Source organism: Lathamus discolor, chromosome 14 (assembly GCF_037157495.1).
Source record: "Lathamus discolor isolate bLatDis1 chromosome 14, bLatDis1.hap1, whole genome shotgun sequence".
Taxonomy (NCBI): Eukaryota; Metazoa; Chordata; class Aves; order Psittaciformes; family Psittacidae; genus Lathamus; species Lathamus discolor.
In genome coordinates, this window is record NC_088897.1 from 2799276 (window position 1) to 2813855 (window position 14580).

The 14580-nt window shown below is 43.5% G+C and overlaps 1 protein-coding gene across 10 annotated transcripts in view; it reads right to left on the minus strand.

The window, feature by feature from the left end:
• Positions 1–1549: 1549 nt before the first annotated feature.
• TPST1 (tyrosylprotein sulfotransferase 1) overlaps positions 1550–14580 on the minus strand; it is a 44092-nt gene continuing 31061 nt past the window's right edge. For 7 of the 10 annotated variants that reach the window (XR_010615909.1, XR_010615907.1, XR_010615912.1 and 4 more), the window contains 4 exons: positions 6285–6335; positions 4364–4439; positions 3297–3344; positions 1550–2050 (listed from right to left, as the gene is read on the minus strand). Coding sequence is in view for 2 of the 10 variants with exons in the window: in XM_065694476.1 (XP_065550548.1) it covers positions 3340–3344; positions 4421–4439; positions 6285–6335 (75 nt within the window). In the remaining 8 variants the exon portion in view is untranslated. The remainder of the gene's footprint in view (positions 2051–3296; positions 3345–4363; positions 4440–6284; positions 6336–14580) is intronic. The other 3 variants (XR_010615913.1, XM_065694476.1, XM_065694477.1) reach the window with 3 other exon arrangements.

The window sequence follows — 14580 nt, forward strand, 5'->3', positions numbered from 1 at the left end:
CTGCGTCTTCTCTTTCAAAAACTTAATTTAGTGACTTATGGCAAATTTTATCTTAAATTAATGTGATTTTTTTTTTCCTGTTTTTTTGGGGGAGGCTGGTGGAGGTGATTTCATTAATTCTGTTCTTCCTTCAGGCTTGTCTCTTTAGTTGAGTAGCTGTGCAAGCCTCTCATAATTTAAAGCCATCTCTTTTCAGTCAATGTTTCTCTTACTGTGAGACTTACAAGAAGCAAACTAGTGGCAAAGTAATGTTGTACCTATAATTCTGTACAGAATGACAATGAGCTGAATATAAGATTTTACAAAGTAGACATCCATTTGCAAGGTGTTTTGGATGTAATATGTTAAAGCGCAATGTGCAAAATTTAAATAAAGAATATTTATTAATATGCATAGTAAAAGCTGGTGTTCATGTTTCTACTTTCCACACTCATGCAGCAGTTCAAGCTCCTTCTGGTCTGATGCTGTCGCTGCAGGCTGCATGACTCCATGGAGGTAAGTGTACGGTGAGTAAATGTGGCCTGGGGAACACACCGACCTCTCCCTGTGGTTTGCTGTATAGTTCCTATGTGATTTGAGTTACTGTGCAGCAAGTAGGAGGAGTGTGCAGCCTGCACCGTGCTGGGGGCTTGATGACTCGATGAAGACAATCGCTGCTACCAGTGAGTCATTCCGCACTTAGAAATGCACTTCCCATCTGCCCCCAGCAACGCAGACTTGGGGCTTCCGCCTGAGCCTGGCCCAGGGTTAAGATGCTTTGGCAGATCCCACCAGGGCCGCCGGGGGGCAGCGGTGGAGCGTTTTCCAGGGGGAGAGCGAGGGGCAGCGCTGCCCGCTGCCGGCACCAGGGGGGGCTCCGGGTTTGCTTTTGCGAGTACCAGTGGGTGGTGGAGATGCGGTCAATCTGTACCGAGCGTAAAGCGAATTTACTGCCCGTAGGCACGCACTTAAACGTCGTTCAGGCAGCGCTGGTGTTAAAAACGGGTTAACGAGCTCAAACTGCGGTTGTAGCAACAAACGAGAGAAACCCAAACCTGCTTGAATTCTTAACAGGCAAAACGTGTGGAAACACAAGCACATTGGAGAGAACTCTTAACAGTGCCTGTAGGACAAGGCCACCTTCACTGTCCCAGGCACCACTGAGGTGAGACTCAAAAACCCTTCCCGAAACCTTTGTTTAATCCGGTTCCCCACTGAGCATGTGTCAGTCATCCCTTTAGGATACATGTGCCACAGCAGGGTTGCAGCAGCTGTTTCACACCAGCAGTGCCTGTCGGAACAGATTTGCCTTTGAGGAACAAATTCAGGAGGCTAAAACTGACCTGTTTTTTCCTGTAATAACCAGATCTCACATTACACTTTCCTACCTCTCCGTTGGATACTCTTAATTTACTTTTTCCTCATCTCCCATCCATTAAAAGCAAACAGACCACATTCAATTGCAAACCTTAAAAAGAAATCCAAACCCAGGCCAGTCAAGCGTATCTTACATCTGCGTACTGCATCAATATTCTGTATGATTTAAATCTTAACTTTGAGGCAAACGCAATCACATTTAAAGCATTTATTTTGAAAAATAAAATACAAAAGATCATTGAATTATAATTGTACAGGGCATTATCAACTTCTTTGTTTTAAATAAAAGTTATTTAACAATTTCCACACGTGAATAAAACAATAGTTCCACCAGAAACCTGTTAGGACAAGCACAGACCACTCTTTTGAAAGCTTCACACATGAAAAACCAAATTGATGCAGGAAAGCAAAGAGGTTTGCCATGAAGGCAATAGCAATTTGAGACAGGCATTGCTTGGAATCTTTTCAACTTAAAACCCCAGAGTGGTGTGGCTGTAACACGGTTCTACATTACCATTGGTGACTTCTATGGAGCAGGTTTACATGCGCCACAACAGCAACATCTTGAACAAAAACAGTATGAGAGAAAGGGGGGAGAACATTGAGAGGAAAGCAGGCCCCGAGCAGCACGTGTCCCTGGTGGCAGCGGGACGGTCCTGGTGGCAGCACCTCCAGCGCAAAGGCTGCGTCTTTTCTAAAGAGAAAGAAAGTTATGTTTGAGCTTTCAATGTGATTGATTGATTGATTGATAGCCTGGTTTATATCCCTGACACCCTTTCCTAATTACATATACTGCAGCCTTAGGAGTAATCACTGCTCTTTCAGTAGTAGTCACTGTCAAGAGTGACCACAGCCACTAAAACTTTCCTGTAAGGAATGTGCCTGCTTTTCAAGCATATTTAGAGATATATATATATATATTTATGAATATATCTCATGAATTTCCACTTACTTACATTCAAAATACATGTGGAAGTGGGCTGCATCTACACGCTCAAAGTGTATCTATCTATCTCTCATGAGAATGTACCACTGGTAGTTACTGCTGAGAAGTTAAAGTGGTTTCTTGGAAACTGGACAGCAGCTGTAGATGGGAATAGTGTAGTTCTAAATACATTTGTCAGAGAAGAAAATGGCAAAGTGAAGTAGATGGTTTCAGTCATTTTAACATTGATTACATGACAAGGCAATGGGTACTCTATCGATTTCAGAACAAATGCCTGCAGTTAGTCTTTAGAAAACTTTTATATCCATTATTTCTAATTGGGACAATGCTTTGGGCTATATTTAGGTCTATAGAATGCAATATTTATGGCCACATATTAAATATCGATGCTGGGTATATCTGCATGCCATATTGCTTTTGGCTATACTTAAACTGGATGCATTGTGCCCATTTTACCACCCTTTGTTGTCAAGCTCAAACGTTTGGCAGTAGAGTGGACAAGTAAAAACCCTGGATTAATACAGTAACTCTTGCACCATTCAGTCATTAACTGGCCTGGAATTTCCCACCTTCTCTGCACAATCTTGCTGCCCGTGTTTCAGCAACAAAGATGCAGTTTATTGCCAATACTGGCTCTGGGACATACTGAAAGCACCTCACCCAAATTAGCTCCTCTTTAGCAGTTCCCTCTATCTGGAAAGGACAATTTAAAAATGAAAGCCAAAGCTGATTAAGAGGCACCTTTAAGGTTTCACCACTGTGTTGTGATGAGCCATGTGGAACTGCATTGTGAAGCATAAAGCACACGAGCTATGCGTCTGTAGCTCTCACCACCAGGACTTGCCTCAATGTTACTCTCACCACTTCTGAACCAAGATCCGTATCTCTGGGTTCTGGACCCCAGCATCTTACGTGGAGCTACACAACTTCAAAAGAAAAATCACCTGAACTGCATCAAGAGCAGCAAATGAGCAGACCCACAAGCTCTTATTACCTTCTGTGCAAGGAACATCCATGGTAGCTTCTATTCCATAGGTTCAGTCTGTCAGGTAAATAACATGAAATTAGCTATTTTAGATTAGAGGAAACAAATATTATCACCAGCACCAGTGTTTGTACTCAAAACCATCTGGCTCTTTAGTTACATCTGAGCTTTAGTTAGTTTGATCTTTAGTATAATAGTAAAGAACGTCACTGTCAGCATCAGTGCCAGTGTCGCGTTTTATGGCTGAAGCACTATTCCTTTACTATTTTACAAAGCTTATTTTTGCTCTTTAGATGACCTTTCTTTACTTTGGGTAAATCTGCTCAGAGCTTGGTCAATGCTGCCAGCACACCCAGCCAACTGTAAAAATCCACCTCCTGAAATTTAGCCGAGTCCCATTTTGAAGCCTCCCTAGCACATGGATTGGAAGAGGACATTCACTACTAATGGTGGACCAAGTTCTTGTGCTGTATCACAAGGTAACTGGCAAATACAAACAGCACAATTTAACTAATGGATCCTGTCAGCAGATCATAAGCTCTTTCATTTTGCTCGCACACTATCTCAACAGTGTGCTCAACTTTAAAGACCGCTCATCTCCCCAGTTGCTCCCAACTCCTTCTCAGCAATATTTCATCTCCTGTTCTGGCACAGCCTGTCCCTGCAGCCGGCCTGCTGCAACTTCAGCTGCAGCGTTGGAGATAACCTTGAAACAACTACAATGATTGCATTTGGAAGCATCAGAAATCACTGCAGCCCACCTTCCCAGTACAATTTGCTGACAATCACTTCCAAGCAGCACACATTTAAACAGCTGTCTTGCCCTTAAGCTGCATAGAGTTGAGAGTGAACAGCGCTGTGAGCAACAGCACATTTAGCAGCGTGGTGCCAGGCTCTTAATGGTTTTCTATTAGCTGAGCACGACTTGCAAAGCGTGAGCACTGACTGTTCAAAGGGTGAGAGCAGGCAAACATCCAATATAAAGAGCAAAGCCCACATCAGAGATCACACAAAGCTTTATCAGAAAGAACTGGTGTCCACAGCATAAAGTTACGTTCTGAAAACATGAGACAGACACTACAGCTATTCGACTTCACTGATCCATGTTCATTTTATCTTGCCACGAGACTTCCCTTCTACTGTCTTCTTTGGCTGGAACAGAAGAAACCAATTTTCCTTTTTAATCAATTCAGTTTCATTTTAATGAACTGAGCAAGTAAAAACTCTTTGCATGTGGTTGGTTCTCCTGTGTGTTCTTCAATCCCTACAGCTCACACCAGTCAATGAACCCTTTCCTAACACTGGAGATTTGAAGCCCATCAGTTGGCTTTATCGTGTGGGTTTGTTCCTTTGAAAAGCAAAGGCATTGCAAATCTTTTTAGTTCTGATAGGCTGCTTACGCCTACATTCGAAACAAACTGCTGGGCTATCAGAAAGGATGGGAAATCAAGTGGAAATACAAAGCCCTGCAAGCAGAGAGACAAGGCTGGAGGCAGAGTGCCCCTAACAAGGCTCTCTCTCCTAATTGCAGCACCTGTGGTGCTCCTGTCCATGCACACGGAGTTGAAAAAAACCCCAAAACAACACAAAAATCCCAAGTATTTTTCTACTCAGCTTTATATGCGACAGCCACAGATGAACCACTTCCTGCTTCTCCTATCCAAGCACAATGTGGAGAGCACTTCAGATGGCATTTAGACATTCACCATCAATTAAACAGCCTACAAGAACTGGTATTTTCATGAGGGTTGTTGGGCAGCTCTTACCCAAGAAAACAAAACCAATTGTTTCTTATTCATATAAAATGGTTCATTTAAGCAATAAAATACAAATATCTTGTTATTTCTCTGACAAGGGAAGTTAAATGATTTGCTCCTTGTCTGGATCATCTGCTCTGGTTTTTCATGGCTGGATTAGAGGAGCTTACATCTGCAAGGGAGGGAGAATTGATGTCATTACACATTGAAGAGGGGAATAAAATGAAACACACACACAGAGAAACCCTTCAGTACACTGAAGGGGAGCGCTCCAACAGGCAGCTCCACAGAACAAGTCCATCTCATGTGCCCCAGTACCTTCAGGAGACACAGCAGAGCTGCCCAGCAGCGCGGGATGCCACCTTCCAAACCGACCTCCTGTGCCTGTAAATGGGTTTGTGATTACAGCCCAAAACCCTTCCATGATGTCTACATGAGGAAAGGGCATGAGGCTGGAAGCATGCCTCCCACACTCACACAGCTGGGGAAGGCATCAAGGGATCCTGCAGGCTGAGAGCTCCCTGGTAAGGATTTTGCCTTTTCAACCACTGTTGCAAAGGTCCCTTAGGGAGCTGATGACAATTCAGAGCATTTGAAAGGTGCCAGATTAGGAACTGTAAATACAATCCCAGACTGGTTTGGGTTGAAGGGACCTCAAAGCTCATCCAGTTCCAACCCCTGCCATGGGCAAGGGACACCTTCCACTGGAGCAGCTTGCTCCAAGCCCCTGTGTCCAACCTGGCCTTGAGCACTGCCAGGGATGGGGCATCCCTGGAATCCAAAGTTCAATAGTTCACTTGATTATTACATCCACACACCATCATTAGCCATGGCTAAACTGGGTTTGCTTGGCTTGTCTGCTACAGTAGCATTTCCTTCCTTAAAGACTGCTCCCTGGTCTGTATTTGCTTTAAGCCTTTCTATGCAAGGCAATAAAAGATAAAGCTTCTCTACAAAGAACAAACTTTGCCATCTGGTCTATACAAAAGAGAGTCCTTGAGTTTCACAGCAGCATTTATTCAGCTCAGGTTTACAAGCACCAGACTATTAACACGGGAGTTACACATGCACTCATAACAGGGTTGGGGCTGCTGGTGTAAGAGCACTGCAGATTCAGTCTCATGGGTGAGCTATTCCGTGGTCAAACACAGTCACATTTATGAAGGAGTGGTTTATACAGACTGGTTGCACACTAACTTGCCACTACACCTGCAAAAAGCAAATTAATCCAATACTGTACCTGTGGCACTTCTTTAAGAAAGTCAGGGAGCTGAAATTCACCTTTATAGACCTGGAAAACAGGAAACAATAGGTAACTTAGAGCCAGCATTCAGTGCTGTTTGAAATCATAAAGCACTTATTAAGGGGGGAAGATTCTTTTGGGTGATTAAGATGTAGCAATGCTAAAACAGCTCTACCTAAACTGAGCACAATCTAGTTCTAAAAGCTGGTTTGATTCACACGGCTTGGTTGGCTGAAGCTGTATGATCAGTACCAGGCTTGCTCTGTACTCAACACTCTGACCTTGTTTGCATTAAAATAGTAAAACTATGTAACTCGTACATTTCAAGCTTGCTCCAATTATTAAGTCCCTTCACTATGCTTGTAGAAAAACAGGATGAACTACACTAGGAGTCACTTGCTACCACATCAAACTTGAGGTTTACCTATAATAAATGTGTTGCTTCACATTTTAGCACCCTCACTTACATAATATATAAAATCCCTTTAATTACAATTCAACTCAACAAATGTCCCATAATGCATTTTTTCTGACCTGTTACCGTATTCATTATATACAAAACATGTCAACCACACAAGCAGAAGCATCCCACTTGAACAATGGATCCCATGTTACTGTGCTGTCAAAGGAAAGTTCTGTTAGCTTTGATACAGTTCATCAAGACAACGCGACTACGATCGGTATGAAAATGTTAACAACTTACCTTTCAGTGCTGCTAAAATGGTAACTCAGGAGCATCAGCATCTCCTTCTTACCGTTTTACACATATCGATCCCTTTATTCTACATATAATTTGATGTAATTTTCAGGTAACAGGAAAGTTCATACATTTGCTTGCATCTTAAAGACACACAGATACCATTATAATGGTATCGGATGTATTATCTATTATATCAGATATATATATAATGGTACAGCTGTATTACTAGCAATTTTCCCCCAAGCACTGTGTCAGACCTTGAGTCACTCAGCACAGACACTGTGTGAGATCAGATGCCCAAATCCTTCCCATACATCTCTATGCACACATCCAAAATCCCCAGCTCTTGGAGGAAGAACACAGGGATAGATAAGCCTCAAGGTTTCTTTACTATTTTCATACCATTTAGCCATTAATTTGCTTTTCATCTATTGCAATGGGGAAAATATATATATTGTGCAAAGCGTTCGATGCTGTCTCACACAACATCCTTCTCTCTAAATTGGAGAGATATCAATTTGATGGATGGACCACTCGGTGGATAAAGAACTGGCTGGATGGCCACACACAAAGAGTTGTGGTCAATGGCTCAATGTGCGGCTGGAGACCAGTAACGAGTGGTGTCCCTCAGGGATCGGTGTTGGGACCGGTCTTGTTCAGCATCCTCATCGCTGACATGGACAGTGGGATTGAGTGTGCCCTCAGCAAGTTTGCCGATGGCACCAAGCTGTGTGGTCCGGTTGATACGCTGGAGGGAAGGGATGCCATGCAGAGGGACCTCGACACGCTTGTGAGGTGGGCTGATGCCAACCTTATGAAGTTCAACCATGACAAGTGCAAGGTCCTACACCTGGGTCGGAGCAATCCCAGGCACAGCTACAGACTGGGCAAAGAAGAGATTCAGAGCGGCCCTGCAGAGAAGGACTTGGGGGTGCTGGTCGATGAGAAAATGAACATGAGCCGGCTGCAGTGTGCGCTCGCAGCCCAGAAACCAACCGTATCCTGGGCTGCATCAAAAGGAGCGTGACCAGCAGGTCCAAGGAGGTGATCCTGCCCCTCTGCTCTGCTCTTGTGAGACCTCACCTGGAGCATTGTGTGCAGTTCTGGTGTCCTCAACATAAAAAGGACATGGAACTGCTGGAACAAGTCCAGAGGAGGCCACGAGGATGAACAGGGACTGGAACACCTCCCGTATGAAGACAGGCTGAGGAAGTTGGGGCTGTTCAGCCTGGAGAAGAGAAGGCTGCATGGGTACCTCATAGCAGCCTTCCAGTACCTGAAGGGGGCCTATAGGGATGCTGAGAAGGGACTCTTTGTCAGGGACTGTAGTGACAGGACAAGGGGTAACGGGTTAAAACTTAAACAGGGGAAGTTTAGATTGGATCTAAGGAGGAAATTCTTTCCTGTTAGGGTGGTGAAGCACTGGAATGGGTTGCCCAGGGAGGTTGTGAATGCTCCATCCCTGGCGGTGTTCAAGGCCGGTGTTCAAAGCCTTGCGTGAGATGGTTTAGTGTGAGGTGTCCCTGCTCATGGCAGGGGGGCTGGAACTAGATGATCTTGAGGTCCTTTCCAACCCGAACTATTCTATGTTTCTATATAAATAAATAAAATCAGTGGGCTAATCCTTTCCTATTTGGACTTGATGACGAGTGTAGGTCCCTTCCAACTGGAAGAGACTATTCTATACTACAATACGTACAGACTTTATGGCTTCATATATGAGTACAGAAGAGCTCCACTGCTCAGTAGGGCTGTCACAAAGTTACAGTCACTGTGATGATTGTGAATTTCTGCAATGACTGTATCCTCATTACTGCCTGACCTCAGAGTTTGTCATTCCACAGCTTCCAGTCTTTTACAGCATGACATTAATCCTGAACCAATGCTGTTTGGAGACAGAGCAAGTGATAAATATCCTCAAACATCCCAACAGGCACAGCAAGCTTCCCACTGTCTGGCCAATTAGGCAACAAATTGGCAAGCTGTTGTCTTCTCTCTAGAGGATACTTCTTAAGAGCTGTTTGCTTCCAAGATCAAACTGGAAGACATTCCAAACAGGGGGAAAACAAGTACATACAATGGAAATGGGGCTACTCTAAAGCCTCACTTACAGTTGTACTCCCTGACTTGCAAAGTGCACCAAAGGAAGATGATTCAGGAAGTCAAGGGATGCTGATTAGCAATATCCATTTTCTCCACTTCCCTATGAAGAGATGACCAGAACATGAAGACATTTTGTCCATCGACAGCCATGGCCTTGGCCTGCAGCTGAGTCAGCTCCAGGTTTCCCGTCTCACCCCACAACAGGCTGCAGCAGTAAACCTGTGACTCATGTGCAGTGGACTGAGGAGCTGGCAGCTCTCACTGCTCTTCATCACTAGGCTAAACACATCCAAACAACAAGGCTACACTAAGTCCCAACATGAGAGAAGGAATTACTACACACATACACTGCAGAACCCTGCTCCTTCCGACAGGCTGTGATCTAGATCAAAGAGAAAGGCTGATTCAAACTGATAGGCACAGCTCTCATTTATATTTAGCCAGAGGGGACTGTCATTCCCATGGAAACCTTAATGAAAGCCACACCAGTCAGAACTTCAGTGTGTGGCTCACTGGAGCCTGGATATACCATAAATATTTATACATGAAGGCAAGTATTTCATGTTTTCAGCTCTTAACCAAGCCACTGAAATGCAGGCTGTGTTCTAGAGAGCCGAAACGGAGCTTACGAATCAGCAATATCAGCACCTAAACAAATGCTGCAGACCAACTTAGGCAAGGTTCACCACAAAAACCCCCACCGTTTTATTATCTTTATGAGACTGGTGCTGATACTGGAAGAAAGAGAGAGCCTTCTTCACCATTCCTAGCAAACCACTACAGTCAGTATCTGGGAATTCTCCAAAGCAGTTAGCACTGATGATGACAGTGGTGCATCATGACTGATTCAGAACCAGAGTGACAAAACCCATGGTTGTCTCTCTGGAAGCCTCCTCCTTTCCTTCTCCTGCATCTACGACTTGGTCTAACTTTCACACACATACATTCAGACCTATATGTGTGTCTGCTCTAGAAGCTTTACCATTGTGATGCCCTCTGCAGGAACAGCATTTACTCCTAATAGGCATCTACCTAAGAGTGGTTGGCCAAGGGTATTCATCCATCAGCAATGCTAATGTCATAGCCTGGAAAGAAAATGTTTCAGGGGCACTTGCTATTATATTCACATGAAATATCACAATTTACACACCACAGTTTACAAAGGCAAACCTAACCAGTGGCAGGTCCACCAAGATCAGGTTTAACACACAAGAGTGCCTGATTTTGGTTCAGAACTGACATTACCTTGAACACTGGTTTTGTCAAGATTGAGACTGCATGCAAACTGGCTTAAAGTAGTTCCAAACCCAGCAAGTGGTCCTTTGGAATCAAAACCCTGGGATCAGCTGCAATCCAGAAATTCCCAAAACAATGATTCCATCTGCAGCCAAAGGAATTGAGAGGTTTCAAATTCAGAATTCTTTCCTGACCAATTTCTAAGTCAAAACCCCGTTATCCAGAGAGCAGGAGCAGAGCCAGAAGCAGGACATTGGAATGATTTCCAGTCTAAGCAAGAATTTGTTAAAATAGAGCAGAAATCGTGTTTACCATTGCTCAGGGAATTATTTTGTGAGTCCAAACGGATTTCTAGAGGGAGGAGGAATCTTCAGCCTGTGTCAGTTTGTTGTTCAGTGTTGGCAGTGTTCTATTCAAACAACAAAGCACATTCTTATAAGCCAAACTAAATGCATAATATTTGCAGAGAGAGATCAGAAAACAAATTCCACATCCAGCTGGCTGAGAAAACCCTTCTAAAGGGGTTTCTCAAGGAAAACTTTGGAGCGAAAGTGTAACTCAGAAGTGTAACCTAGAGTTCATCTTCATAGAAGATTAAAGCACTCCTTTTCACTCACTTTCAAGCCTGGTTTAGAGTCACATCATATCGGGCTCAGTTCCAGTACATGGAGATAATGGGTCTTTTTGTCTGTAAGTTTTCTTGCAGGTACTTGGGCTTGGCAGACTTTCAAAACATCAAATTGCAGAGTACAAGGCCAGAAGTGTTTAATTGTTAAAGGAAAAAAAAAGGGAACACTAGCAAAAAGAGAGCAGAGCCCTTTCTAGAAACAGCCCTTTACTGCACAGTACCTGCAGGTACAGCCTGCTCTTTCACACTTCCCTTGGCTTTTAAGGCAGCTCACAAGGCTCACACAATTCCTCACCTCTTTATTGTAACTGCGAAGTAAGGGGACTTCTGAGATGCAAGTCTAACACAGACAGCAAGATTTTACACTGGGCTATGAATGTCTGCCAAAAGGCAGCTTGCAACCACACCTTTGTATTTTGTTTGTTAATAATTCTATTTGCCACATTGATCATAGAGATATATATATGCATAATTGCTTTAAAAACCAAAGGTATCAGCACCTCTGGAGAAAACCAGTGTGACTGGGAATCCACATGCTGGAAAAGCCCACTGAAGAGGGTTTTAAACAAATCTAAAGGACACTGAGGAAGTCTGTGCTGTTGGTGGAAATGACACAGATGAAATAAACCCTGCAATTTTTGTTTTAAATATCAGAAAATGCCCATGAAGCCCAATGCTTTTATGCTTAAGTTATCCAGTGTAAGCAGAGAGGCACGGCCTCGAGCAGCCTGTCATTACAGCATACCTCAATTACACATCTTTGACAGCGCAAGTAATGATTCTCATGCATTGGTATAAATATACTTCACACTCTTTACCATAGATTGTTCCTGTCTTTAAAACCTCAAATATAAAATCCTGACATCATGATTGTCATGGACGTCTCTAGTCTTAACAGCAGGAGACATTTCCTCACAATCTAAAACAGGCACGGAACAGGAGGCAGTAGAGCTGGTTTATTCCTCTGGATGTTACTGCAGAAAATACCATCAACAGACTATAACCAGAGATAGAGAACAGCTTTTGGATGTGATTAGAAGCAGCCACAGATATTTAAACAGTCCTGATGAAAACCATAGCTTTTTCTACACGGTTCTGTACACTTCCGTCCCTCAACCTCTCCAGGGCAAGGAACATTAACTTCATGAAGAAGTTAAAAGAAATGACTAGAATACGTATTCCAGGCATACAAATTCATTTAGTGGGGGAAGTATGTGCCAAAGAAAATCTGATGTAATATGTTACAGATGTGAGAGGAAACCACTTAGCCAATCATAACATAACAATAAGCCAGTTTCTACTGGGCATAAGTCAGAGTCTTCCAGTTATGAGCTGTTCTCCACTTTTGGTACATGCTGTTAAACTGCTGACATATGCTTTTACAGACTCACAATATTGATAAGGACATATCGGGCACTTCTAACATGGAGTGATTCTACTTATGTAATTCATCATACAGTCATGGGGCTACCAGTGCAGAAAGCTTAATAATTTTCTGCATCACTTGCAGATGAAAACTCCTTTTAGTTAAAGGATGGTGGTCTTTTCCTTTATGTTCAGGATGTAGAATATGTTAAAACTCTAGGGGAGGAAGAAAAGTAGTCAGTTGCGTATCTGTAAGGAAGGGACTCTCACAATCACTGTAATAAAACGAACAGACCAGCAACAGGCTTAGAAGGAAAACACGAGATGACCCAATTCTGCAGTCACTGAATAACTAAAAGTTGCCTCTTGAGGAGGTTGCATGCAGAGATCTGCTGAATAGGGCAATGCTGTTCAGACCTTGTTCTCTCTGCTCTGCATTCCTTAAACCGAGACAAGATAAAGTTACATGCCATAAAAGAGGATATTGTCAGGGATAACATAAAGCAGATAAACAAGAAGTTAATGGCTTTTTTATTGAAAACATCAGGAAATTCTGTTATACTCATGTTGGATTTGTACTCTACCAGCGCAGATACTGCCAGAGTCTTATTTCATAACACCACATAGCACTTGGAGACCAGTGTAAGAAGAGATGATGTTAGCTTCAAACACTGGTATTTCCTGAAACAAAAGCAGAACTAAGGTGACAAAAATAAACACAGGGGTTGCATCTTTTTCTGTGCTGTGCTACAGTGGCATGGAAACCCAACCTAACCATTCCGGTGTCCCAGGCAGGTAGCATTCAAATGAAACCCCCAAACTTAGCAGAGAACATTGTTTTCATTGCATTACCTAGGAGCACATAGAAATTCTAACTCAAGCACTGTACTGGAGCTGGTGAGGATCATCATTTTGCTTCCAGACTGAACAAAAAGGATTGTTTAACCCATACATAACCTGTACATTAACCTGTATAGTCACCAGCAGAAGGACAGCAAAGGAGGAAAGAAGAAGAAACAAAAACAGGACTTAACTGCTTGGAAAGGTTAGGGGAAGCTAATACTTTGCACCACAGTAGTCATTCCTTTCTGGTTTTCTCCATTATTAGCCCTTGGTTTAGGCACCTTTACATTGTCAGTTCTTAACTTCAGGACTAACAGCAGCATCTTGTCATTGCTGAGCAGTATTTTCACTGTTAAGTCTGATTTGTAGTCTTTACCAAGAAGCCATAGATTTTGCTCAGCGCAGTTAGTGCAGTTCTAGACACGCCATTTAAGCACATTTCAGAACAGACATGGGGCATTTTAAAGCTTGTAATTTTCTTATCTTCGACAACTGGGCAATGCACAGGCTTCTGGTCATAAAATACTAACCCCTCTGCACTCAATAGAAGCTGTTTTGCAGCCTGAAAATGAATTTCATATTCTCCTTATCTTCACGCAATGCACCAGATGACACAGCGTTGTTCCATCTTTAGGTGGAGCAGGAATCTCCCTTGCCAGTAATTTCAGTGGTGCTGGCCTTCCACCCTGTTGTTGCAACTTCCACAATCAATTTAAGCCAGCATTTACGTAACCCCCACATAACTGAACACACACACGCACCCCCCACACCAAACCAACCCATCAATCCTTTCCCCTTAATGCTGCTCTGTGTGCCAGGCAAAAGCAACTCCCTTCACAGAAACATAGAATAGTTCGGGTTGGAAATGACCTTAAGATCATCCCATTCCAACCCCCCCCTGCCATGGGCAGGGACACGTCACACTAAACGACGTCACCCAAGGCTCTCTCCAGCCTTGCCTTGAACACCACCAGGGATGGAGCGTTCACAACATCCTTGGGCAACCCATTCCAGTGCCTCACCACCCTCACAGGAAAGAATTTCCTCCTTATATGCAATCTAAACTTCCCCTGTTTCAGTTTTAACCCCCTTACCCCTTGTCCTGTCACTACAGTCCCTAATGAAGAGTCCCTCCCCAGCATCCTATAGGCCCCCTTCAGATACTGGAAGCTGCTATGAGGTCTCCACACAGCCTTCTCTTCTCCAGGCTGAACAGCCCCATCTTTCTCAGCCTGTCTTCATATTGGAGGTGCTCCAGTCCCCTGATCATCTGAAGTGCTAGCTCTTGCCATTTGAAAGGGACTAAGGAACTATGATGGTATCGGAGCAGCAAGTGTCAGATAACTCAATGTTATTCCCAGTGAGTCACTGCAAGGGTTACTGTGCTACCACAATACAGTTCAGCTTCAGAAGTTGAA